General features: G+C 31.0%; 1 protein-coding gene across 1 annotated transcript in view; it reads right to left on the reverse strand.

The window, feature by feature from the left end:
• The window catches only part of PCDH15 (protocadherin related 15), a 591153-nt gene that overhangs the window by 567084 nt on the left and 11279 nt on the right, over positions 1 to 12790 (reverse strand). The window contains exon 3 of the mRNA XM_017861934.1: positions 12003 to 12158. Within this exon, the coding sequence (XP_017717423.1) occupies positions 12003 to 12158 (156 nt within the window). The remainder of the gene's footprint in view (positions 1 to 12002; positions 12159 to 12790) is intronic.

Genomic DNA, 12790 nt, shown 5'->3' on the forward strand with positions numbered 1-12790 from the left:
AAAAAAAAAAAAAAAAAATGGCTAAAACCTGCACTAACCATTTTAAAAGTATCACCTCCTTTAATCCCCAGTACAAGTTTATATCGTTATTTATTTTGTTAACATACTTATTTTATGGTTATGAAATTATAGGCTTAGAAAGCTTCTGCCTGAAGTCATTATTCTAATACTTGGTGAATAATCTGAAACGATAGAATTTAGATAATGTATCTCATTAAAGATAAATTATTTTGGGTCCCTAAGAAAAATATTTTGGGTTATTTTACAGAAGGAGAAATAAATTCAACTTAATTATAAATATCTCAAATAATATATTGCACAGTATCCTATTTAAAAGCATTCATTCTTAAGAACTCTGCAATATATTATTTGAGAAATTTTAGAATTCACTATTAATGAACTTCTGAAAAAATGAGAAATAAAAAGTGAAACAAGTAAAACATGGCACATAACAAAATCCAAGATTCACAGATAATCTGAAACCATATAATTTAGATTATATATTCTATTAAAGATAAATTATTTTGGGCCCTAAGAAAAATATTTTGGGTTATTTTACAAAAGGAGACATAAAATCAAATTAGCCAGTACCTACATTTTAGGAAACTCTTCTTCAAATAATTATTACTATCAGAAAACAACTGGTTCTCAGCAAGCAAATTATTTAATACATTTCCAAATTCACCATGATTTCAGTGTGCAAATCTTTACATTAGCAATGAAATCTCTATTGCTAGAACATTGCCTAAACCCTTGAAAAGCATTCAATAAGTGCTCAAGGAGCAAACAGAAGAAGAAATGTAGCCAGCCACAGTAACTTACATTTTCCTCAATGATATTTCAAAAAATAATATTTCAACAATCATTAATAAAAATGGCAGGTAAAAGTTTAATGAGAAACAGGATAGTTACAGTCTTAACGCAGTTCCCCATAATATAGCTTTAATACTTACTAATTATTAAGTACAAAATAACTGGTAAATATAGTGGGGAAAGCTGGAAGACACTATTTTGTCAAAGTGATAAAAGCCATCACTAGCAGTAATGAAACAGAGACATTGTGTGTCTCTTGCGTTACATACTATGATAAAAACAGTATCATTTTTGAAACATTCACACACGAAGTCTATGAATCATGAGAAAATATCAGGTGAATTAAAATTTAGAGACATTTTATACACTCCTCTGGTCCTGAAAAATATTAAGTAATGAAAGTCAAGGAAATACTGTGGAAATGGTAAGATTGAGACTAAAAAAAATGAAAAATAAACTTGGTTTTAGGAAATACACAATAAAGTGGTAAGGGCTTAAGAAGTTTCATATTTGCAACTTAATTTTCATTCATATAAAATATTTATATATGACACATAGTATATACGATATATAATTACATGGTATATATGCACTTAATATATAACATACTTATATATACATATCACATATGCTATATATTTATCATACACACACATATCTACCTCTATGTGACTATCAATTAGTAAGAGGAAAGAAATATTATCTGACCAGTGCATCTCAATACTGTCAAGGTCATCAAAAACGAAAACAAAAGCAAAAACTATCATGGTTTAGAGGAAACTGAAGAAACACAGTAACTAAAAGTTAATATGGTATTCTGTATGGGGACCTGGAAACAAACAGGATATTAGGTAAAAACTAAAACTATCTAAATAAGTTATGAATTTGAATTAATAATGTACCAATATTGGTTTATTAGTTGTTACAAAACATGTACTACATTAATTTAAGAAGTTAACAATCAGGGAACTGTATATGGGACATATGAGAAGTCTATCACCTCTATTAAAATATTACTTAGATCTAAATTGTTCTAATATTATTTAAATAATGTAAAATATAGTTATAAATAGACCACTTCCATTATCATTTTCATTACAACAAAGCTCAAGACTTGAATATATCATTTAATACAAGTAAAATAATGTTTAAAGATAATATAACTTTACTTTTATTACACTTAATTTTTATAAATATAATGCACATTAAACCAATTATTTGTCAACAAATTTAATAAGATATACTTAAAGAGTGAAAGAGAGTAAACAGAGAAGAAGAGATAGATTTTCATGTTATTCTGTGCTTTCATTTGGCTGAAGTTCAGTTTTTTTGTGCCTGCTAATTGATAAAATCATTTATATATATATATATGTATATACATATATATTTTTTTGAGATGCAGTCTTGCTCTGTCACCCAGGCTGGAGCGCAGTGGCGCGATCTTAGCTCACTGCAAGCTCCGCCTCCCAGGTTCACGACAGTCTCCTGCCTTAGCCTTCCAAGTAGCTGGGACTACAGGTGCCCACCACCACATCCAGCTAATTTTTTGAATTTTTAGCAGAGATGGGGTTCCACCATGTTAACTACGATGGTCTTGATCTCCTGACCTCCTGACCTTGTGATCCACCTTCCTCGGCCTCCCAAAGTGCTGGCATTACCGGCATGAGCCACTGCACCCGACCATTAAAAATGTTTTTAGTCATTCCTTTAAAATTTCAAAGAAAAGCCAACGCATTTAAAAACCCATTAAAATGAAATTGCTAATTAAATCAGCATATAATAACAGGTAAGAAGAGATACTGAAACTGGTCTAATCATCCCATAGAACTGACGTTTGTGTTTTCTTCTAAATAAACCTAGAAACTGACGCTCCCAGTCCTGAAACTTGCAAAAGTTACATTTGCCTTATCTGAGTTCCTTTCCCAGGAAACCAACCATTAGACCTCTTAGATAGTTTCAAGGAACTGGAGTTTACCAGGTCACCACATCTGGAAAATGAGATACCAGACCCCTCACCTGTCTTGATTGTCTAACCAAGCACCTGCTTCTTATTGGCCTTCATTTCCCCTCCCTAATTCCCATTTTCCCACGTGATTACTTTTCTTTGCTGTTATATAAACCGCTCATTTTAGTCAGTCAGAGAAACGAATTTGAGGCTAATCTCCCATCTCCTTGGCTGAAGCACCTGATTAAATCCCTCTCTTCTGGCAATGCTTCTTGCCTCAGTGATTGGCTTTCTGTGTGGTGAGCAGCAGGACTTAGACCAAAGCCCTGGCATTTCAGTAACAATTAACTCTGTGGTGAGCTAACTATTATGCATATAGTTGGCCAGGGTATTCAACTTGATGGGTCCCATTTCATTACCTTTGAGATTTTTTTCATAAATTTCTGGGATTCTATAGAAAAGTTATTCAAGGTTATATATTCAGTCAATTATAACTTTTTATAATCATATAATCACATCTGCTTTTTGAGCCATTGAACTTTGATCCTACATCATCATCATCTTCCTATCATTCTATTCTTCATCCTATAGCTATTATTTTGTAAGTAAGATATTTTACAGTGTCCCCTCATGATCAATTAAAGGGTATTTTCTGGTTGTTAATCTCACAAAGTCTTAATAGAATAAAAATCAGAACTTGTATTGATTTGAATTGACAAATGTATCATAGGGAAAGTGCCCATCTATGAATACAATGAAGTTTAAAAGTATGTTTATTAGTCTTGCTGTTACATGGGATTTAGTATTCTTCATTTTGTTTGGTTATATCACTATGTTAACCGTTTATTTTCTTATGTCAAAATATAACTAAAATATAATTAGAATTGACATGACATATAGTTATTCCATAAAAGAAGGTGGTAAAACAAAATACAGTTGTCCCTTGGTATAGGCAAATTATTAGTTCCAGGATTCATTTATATATCAAAATCTGCACATACTCAATTTCTTAATTCATCCCGTAAAACCCACACAGGTTTCACATCCATGAATACTTTATTTTCCGTCTATGTTTGATTGAAAAAATCCACAAACAATTCGTGTTATCCAAGGGTCAGCTGTAAAGTTAAATAAAATATGTCCTCAAAACGAAATGCTTCATGGTGAAAATAGTCAGGTGTATTTTACTTTTAGAATAATATTTTAATCATATTTGGATGAAAGCAGAAGCTGCTGGATATAATTAGAAAGCTCATTGTCATCATCGTTCCTATCATTCAATGAGTGTTATCTACTCATTGCATGCGCTCAGCACCATAGGTCTCATGTTACATTTTCTGTATCCTTAATCCATTGCATGCACTCAGCACCAGAGGTCTCATGATACATCCTCTGTATCCTTTACATTCTCTGTATCCTTTAATCTTTAATAACTACCCAAAAAGTATTATAGTTTATTAAAAATAAATAAAATTGAGAAAATTAAGTCCATTAGAAATTAATTAATTTTCCATTAATATACAGGTGGGAAGTGGTCATCCTAAAACTGAAACCTATGCTGTGTGATTCAATAGATTATTCCCTTTTCTCATAACACTGAACCTCGCACATGATTATTTTACTAAACTGAATCATGTGCAACTTTTTTGAAATTGATATTAATATTTATTCATATTAATGGTCATACACTCTACACTTTCAGATGTTAAGACTCGGGAAATAAATATGAATTTTCAAAATTACATGGAATTTTCTCTATGTACTCAAGTCCTATCAGTCTCTTGCCTAATGCATGTATACCATATGGTGATCAAGTGCTCAGTTTTGGAGTGAGAATGTTTTGATTACTGACTTAGAGTGGCTACTTATCAGCAGTGAGATCTTAAGCAAATTCATTAGTGCTTCCCTATTTCTACACTTTCTCATCTGTAAAGTGAAAACAATGAACACACAAAGGTTGAGTCTGTGGGCAATTATAAGTATTAAGTAAGTTATTTCATGGAAAACACTTAGAATTTGCTTGACACACAATGCAATTAATAAATGGTACCTCAATGGTAAGTATTAGAATTCACTTATTATTTAAAATGCCTTTATTTCATTCAAGGTCACGAGGTATGATGTCAGAAATGTGGTAAACATATCTATGCAGTATTCTTATTATAAGCAAATTTGGATAAGAACAAATTTAAAATTGGTCAAGTGTGGAATTAGTTCCTAATGAGTTTGCCGAATGGCAAAAGGAGTAAGAAAAGTAAACATTAAAATTAATATAAATCTAAAGTTTGCAGACATTTAACCTGGTAAGCAGGATATAATTTTCCATATACTTGTTATGTCAATATTTACCAAAAAACTTGATTATTCCAGAAACTCAAGGTTATTTAAACTGCTAATATTCACCTTCCTAAATTGTGAATGGCATTTTAAATGTAAATTTATGAAGTATCCTTTAAAATTTCATGTTATTAATACTGAAAGAAACAGAACTTGCTTAAACACAAATTCATTAAGCTGACTATGAAGCACTTGGGACTCCTTGCACTGATCCCTATAAAGCTGTGCATCTAGAAAAACCTTTCGACGAAAAGAAAAAGGACATTTGTTCAAAGGGGAATCATATCAATGTTGCTTAATCAGTGACTTTAGTATTTCTGGGACATGAAAAGTAGGGTAAAAATATCTCAAGTGGCATAACAGTCATATAATGGATAAATATATAATTTCTCCCCAATGTTTTGTAAGTAGACTGTAATTCACGTAGTTCATATTTCTTAAGTTTTAAAAAGTGTTTTTGTTGTTCTTGTCATCATTCTTGTTTTAATATATGTAATTTATTACAATAATCTGGAAAGGTTTTACTCATTTCTTTAAAAAATGTACTCTATATGAGCTTCTTCATAAATTTAACTCAAAACAAACTCTTGCTTTCTATCTCAGGAACATCAACATAGAAACATGTATGTTATAGAATATTTTTCTGTATGACAACCGTGCCATTCCTAATTTAATGATAAATCTACTTATAGCACTTCTGTAATGTGCCAGACACTGTTCTACTCAATGACAAACAAAGTGCTAGCTTTAATGAAGATTCAATTTTAAGGGGGTAAATATTATAACAAAAAGCAAATACATATGCAGTATTGATGCAGATAAGTGGTATAAAGACAACCAGTTTCAGATAGTCTGTTACAAGAGTCAAAAAATATGCAGGTTATATATTATACACTGAAAATTTGTGGGGCTTTTCTTTCTATTTTAAAATTTATTACGTGTCTTCACTGAACCTTGTGAGGCAAAAATTCTAATATTACCGTTCTTGTTTTTAGGTGAGAAATTTGAAGTACAGAACAAATTAAACGAAATGTTTTCAAGAAAGATAAATGAAACTAACAAATGATAACCCAGAACCAGCATCATTGTATATTTGTATTGTCAGCAGATTTGGCTATGATGGAACATCTTTGAAGAATCTTTCTCAACATGATTTTTGATATGCACATGCACTAATTTATTGTGGGTATATTCAACAGAGTAGAATTGCTGAGTCATAGAGTGTCTGTCTGTTCAGTGTCTGCTGACGCTACAAAATAATTAATGTAATTGTGCCAATTTACATTATCTACCAACAATGTATGAAAGTTGTGATTATTCCATATCTCTACCAAAACATGAGAGTATATTTTCTTTCAATTAAAAGTTTAATTGAACTTAAAAAATAAATAAATATAATTAAAACTCCATTTTGGTAGGTATTATAATCCATGGATTACTTTTAAAAAATTAATTTTTTATTTGTTGCTGATGTATAAAATTTATTTCTTTAAAAAAATATTGGATGGGCACAGTGGCTCATGCCTGTAATCTCGGCGCTTTGGGAGGCAGAGGCAGGTGGATCACCAGAAGTCAGGAGTTCGAGACCAGCCTGACCAATATGGAGAAACCCCATTCCTACTAAAAATACAAAATTAGCTGGGTGTGGTGGCACGTGCCTGTAATTCCAACTACTCAGGAGGCTGAGGCAGGAAAATCGCTTGAACCCGGGAGGCAGAGGTTGCACTGAGCCAAGATCGTGCCATTGTACTCCAGCCTGGGCAACAAAGCAAAAAAAAAAAAAAAAAAAAGAAAAAAAAAAAAAAAAATTTGACCTTGTCTGCGGTAAACTTGCCTAACTCATTTTTTAACTGTAATTTTTTTTTTCTGTAAATACTATTGGGTAGTTCTACATATAATAATGTCATCTATAAGTATTTAATCAAATGCCATTTTCTAAATATAAAGAGTATTTCTAGTTTATTTTCATTGTATTTATTGATTTTAAGCTCAATTGTTTGATGATTAGAAAATATATTCTGTATAATTTCAGCCACGTGGGACATGTTGATACCTCCATGAAAACCCAGCATTTGGTAAATTCTTTTACATGTTTCATCCATGTGCCTGAAAAGAATAAATTTCATAGTTGTTGGATACATCATTTTATAACACATCAGGTAAATTTTGCTTATTTCAATGTTCAAATCTTATGTTTCCTTGCTCTTTTTTTTTTTCTTTACGTATTTTGACAGTTACTGGGAGAAATTTTGCATTAGTTTTCTATTGCTGTCATAAAAATTATCATAAATTTTGTGGCTTAAATTAATATAATTTACTCTCACACAGTTTGGTTAGTCAGAAGTCAGAGATAGCTCTCACCAAACTAAAATCAAGGTGTCTGTAGGACTGTATTTCTGTAGACTCTGAAAATGAATTCACTTCCAAGTGCATTCAGATTATTGACTGTATTTATTTATTTTTATGTTATTGATTTTATTTTATTAATTTTATGTTATATATATTCTTACTCCATTAATGTTCAAAACCAGTATAGTGGCTAAGTCCTTCTAAGTCTTAGATTGTCTTTGATCTCCCCTTAAGCCTCATCTTATCCAGTTCCTCTTCCCTTGCCTCTCTGTGACTCTAGCCAGAGAAAATTCTTTCCTTTTAAGGGCTCACATTGAGATTGGGCCTACCAGAGTAATCCAGGATAATCTCCCTATTAACTTCCATAACCTTAATCGCATCTGCAAAGTTATTTTTGCCAGATAAGTGTGTAGATATCTTTGGGAGGCTTTAATTCAAATTATATGATCTTCCAAGCATCAATATTCTCATTTCTAAGACAGGGATATTCCTTCCTTGTAAAGCTACTGTGAGGACTAAATAAGGTAATGTGCATAAAAAAAGAGAATACTACAGTGCTCAAAATATAGAAACAGTTCCATAAACAATGCATTTTAATTTATTTTAATATACTATAGGTAACACATGCTTTAGAGGTTTTTATATTTCCTTTCTGTCTGCCTCAGGATGATAAAATAAATTAATATTGACTGAAAATTTGCTCTCAGTGAAAAGATCATTAAAACCAAGACACATACAAGCTCTATATTAACTTGAGATAAATTTTCACATGCTCAAGGAAACATTATGTCTGCCATGACTTGCTCTTGTTTACTTTCATCAAAAGAAATGTTAGGGAGTGAGATACACCTCAAAAAACTGACATCACTGTCAAGAAAGATTTGCCTCCAAAAATTGCTTGAGAATGATAAGCAACTGTGTAATTTTTTCTTGAAACCAGGCAAACTATTTACTTAACAATACAATTGTTTAAAGCTAATTGAGTCTTCACTTAAAAAAGAGAAAAATACTTCAATGTCTTATATCTTGCTCATGAGAAAGACATTTGAAACCTTGTTTTAACCCGTGTTCAACATTTAGATAGAGGAACTAATAATGTTTTGGTGAATTCTTGACAAACTAATAGAAGTACATGTTTACAAAGAGCATAAGAGGGTAGTATTTAATGCATTTATAAAAGTGCTGATTGTGATTATGATATAATACCATAAATGTAAATCATATTTATTTGTAAAATAAGGTACATGAAAGTAGTTATAATTTAGAATACTAGAATGTCTCTTGATAAGTAATAAAGGGATTATTGAACTAAGGAATTGAGTTTTATTCCCAACTCCATGGTCAATTTTGTAACCATCAATTTACACTACTGCTCCAATTCTCAGATTTCTCATAGTGAATACAAAGAGTGACTAATCAGGACTTAATTGTGGAAGCTTCCTTTATAAATCTGTGATAATGACTTTATTATACCTGTCTTTTGCATTTTAATGAAATGTGAAATATTTTGACATTCACAATCTATTAAACTGTGAATGATTTTTCTTGGAAAACATTTAGATCTTTCTTAATTGTATAAACTTCATGTCTTATATTAAAAGGAGAAATAGTATGAAAATGTCTTGCAATCTTGCACAGAATAAAACTCATTTCATTTAATTTTATTATAAATGCAGCATTGTAGATGGATAAGATAGGAATATCTATTTATACACATACACATATATATGTATGTGTGTATATAATTTTAATACATCTTTCTAATACATGATTCATAATAGATAATTCATATCAACTAAACTAATAGATAATTCATAATTTATAATTCATTGAACTAAATTAAGTGCTAGTACTATGGAAGAACTATTCAAATGAAAAATGAGAATAATAGCTAAATTTCTATTTTTTCTTTTGATGCAATTTCAAGGTTTAAATGTACTTTTTTTTTTTTAAGAAAGTAAATATAGAGAGTATGGGCAAAATCAGAAGTGAAAAATATGATCATCAAGTACACACATTTGATATTATCAAACCACGGAAGATATGACCATAATGTCAATGGGATAGGATTGCCTCAGTTACCTAAAGGGAAATGCATTGTGAGAAACTTACCAGTTCAACCACATATGGACAGCTTTCCACAGTAATCCAGCTTCTCGAAATAATGTTTAAGATCAAATCTTTACCTTTTCTATAATTTTATCACTCAATGTTTGGGAGTTTACGGTTTGAATAAATTGAAGATCTATACATGTACATAATCAGGGATTATTCCATAAAAATAAATCAAGTAAAAAAAGACAATGAAACTTTGAGACTTGCATGGCAAGGAGGATCTTATTCTAGGCAAAATGAACAGTGCGAGCAAAGGCTAAGAAATGGAGATAGTTACGATATGTGAGGAAGTTAATCTAAACAGAATAAGGCATTATCAGGGAGAATTGAGAATGTTCAGAATACACTGACAAACGATCAGATTATGGAAGAGCTTTATGGAAGTAAAGTTGCATGATTAAAATGATATTTGAGAAGGTTACTGTTTAACAAGGCACTGGAAGGATTAGAGAGGGAATTGGAAATAGTCAAATCACATGGGATGCTTTGAATTTCAGATCGAACATTATAAATTTCTGTAAGAAAGAACTATGAACAGGGATCCGGGGCAGTTAGGGACATGGATGAGGCTGGAAACGATCATTCGTGGCAAACTAACACAAGAACAGAAAACCAAACACCTCATGTTCTCACTCATAAGTGGGAGTTGAACAATGAGAACACATGGACACAGGGAGAAAAGCATCACATACCGGGGCCTGTTGGGGTGTGTAGGGGTAGGCGAGGGATAGCATTAGGAGAAATAAGTAATGTAGATGATGGGTTGATGGGTGCAGCAAACCACCATGGCACGTTTATACCTATATAACAAACCTGCATGTTCTGCACATGTATCCCAGAACTAACAAATCTACTTACAGAATCTGTGTGTGTATGTGTGTTTGTGTGTGTGTGTACATATGTATATTCATATATATATACACACATATATACAAATACATATACACACACATATACAGACGGCATGTGTATACCTATGTAACAAACCTGCACGTTCTGCACATGTATCTCAGAACTAGCAACTCTACTTACAGAATCTGTATACACACACACACACACACACACACACACACACACACACACACACATATATGTATACAGAACTAGCAAATCTACTTACAGAATCTGTATATATATACATATATACATATATACAGATTCTGTAAGTAGATTTGCTACCTAAGATCATTCACTTATCACTTTATGCCAAAATAAAGTTAGCACTCAACCGAACAAAGCAAATATAACTCAAAGGGTGTATTACAAAATAAGATCATTTATATATAATTAAAACTAGTTACTTGGAAATTAATTAGCATCTGTCATTACAGTAGAAATTCATTTAAAAAAAGTGACTCAAAGAGGTGAAGCATTTATCGACCAGTAATTTGTCTTGTTAAATTTAAATAGGAGTTTATATTTTGTTTTTAAGTTATACAATCTAGAAAATCTCAGATGATGAGGAACATAATTTCTTCAGACTTTCATGAACAGAAGAATGTGAAATAACTAAAAAATATTTTTAGTAATTTCAAAAAGAATGTAGAAGTTAAAGGCCCAAAGGATCTGTTTAATTCACAAATTACAGTTCTTCTCCTATAAAGCAGGTATGTAAATGTTTAAGATTTTTTAAACTCTTGAAATGTAAAGATGGTCTGCTAAAATATGTACTATCACATTAATATAATTCATTTTTTCATGTATCTAACATATCCATAATAGGTCACGTTAGAGGTACTCTAGACATATTTTGTAGCTGAATTAACTAAAAATAATTAATGAAGTAACCACGGTTTAAAAAAACATAAAAGCGCTTCACTTATGCATTTTAGCCAAAAGAGAAAATCAAACAAAGCAAAACAACAAACAAGCATGTCCTAAAATGTTATAATTCTACTTTTAAATATAATTTTCTAATTTGATCAGCATTTTCTACATGAATTCAGTTGTGATTTATATTTACTTTTAGATATTTCAGAACTTGATTTTAAAATACAGAAACTTTACATTTCTATTGCGATTCTATAACTTTACATTTATAGAATTGCAGACATTTTCTTCCGGTATTTAATTAGTATGATCACCTCAGAAATACAAAGACAATGTATTTGTATTAGATAAATGCCTTAGGACAATAATAATAACTCTTGTTATGCCTAGATAAGCATGTACACGGATCTAGGCAATAAATTTTCAAAGATGATGAAAAATAAAATATCTATTATTATGAATACATTGAATTATTTTTCCCATAGTTAAATGAATTCCTAAAATAACATCAGAAGTCATATATTTCTTCTGAGTACTTTTTTTTTAATGTTTTCCTGGTTTTTCTAAACAGTTAAACTCATAATTTTAAAGGAATCATTTATAAACATTTATTGTATATAGTTAGATACATATATCAACAGAAAGGACAGAGAGAGAGTAAATAGAAACTGACCTCATTTACTGTGGCATAGTAGCTTTCATGCTTGAAAGTGGGTGAGTTGTCATTCCTGTCTCTCACCACTATTCGCACTTCATGGTAGATAATCGTGCCCACTTTTTTGTTGATGCACTGGACCTGCACCACAATGGAGTGTATGTTCATTGGTGGCTGCAATGTAGAAATTACATCTTTAAAATACTAATTAAAACAAAGCTTCTCATCACTGTCAAAGCACTTGTTCATTCAGTACATTTTCTATTCTTGTTTATTTTAAGTTATAATAATCTAGAAGCAAATGATCATTTTCAGGACAAGAGAGGACAATCATAATTAATTTATTGTTTAATTTTGTATCTCAGTGTGTGGACTTCAGGTAGCATTATGCTCACTGTTAGTGGATGGCTGTTGAATGCAACTACAAAATTAATGCTTGGAATTGATGGGATGAAATGAAGTTTGTCTCTCCAAAGATTGAAGAAGCAATAATATAAACTTTTACTTTGAAAAAAGTGTTAATAAATTCCTGGAGAAGAGATATTGTTTAACTTTTATGTTTGTTTATATTTTTGATAAAATATTATATGTTCATTGTTGATCAAATTTAAAATACTGATTATCAAAAGGCAAAATCCAAAATCCAGCCAACTAAACGTACTCATTCTTTTTTTTTTTTTTTATTATACTTTAAGTTCTAGGGTACATGTGCATAACGTGCAGGTTTGTTACATATGTATACTTATGCCATGTTGGTGTGCTGCACCCATCAACTCGTCAGCACCCATCAATTCATCATTTATATC

This window comes from Rhinopithecus bieti, unplaced genomic scaffold (genome assembly GCF_001698545.2).
Source record: "Rhinopithecus bieti isolate Rb0 unplaced genomic scaffold, ASM169854v2 scaffold_61957, whole genome shotgun sequence".
In the NCBI taxonomy this organism is placed as follows: Eukaryota; Metazoa; Chordata; class Mammalia; order Primates; family Cercopithecidae; genus Rhinopithecus; species Rhinopithecus bieti.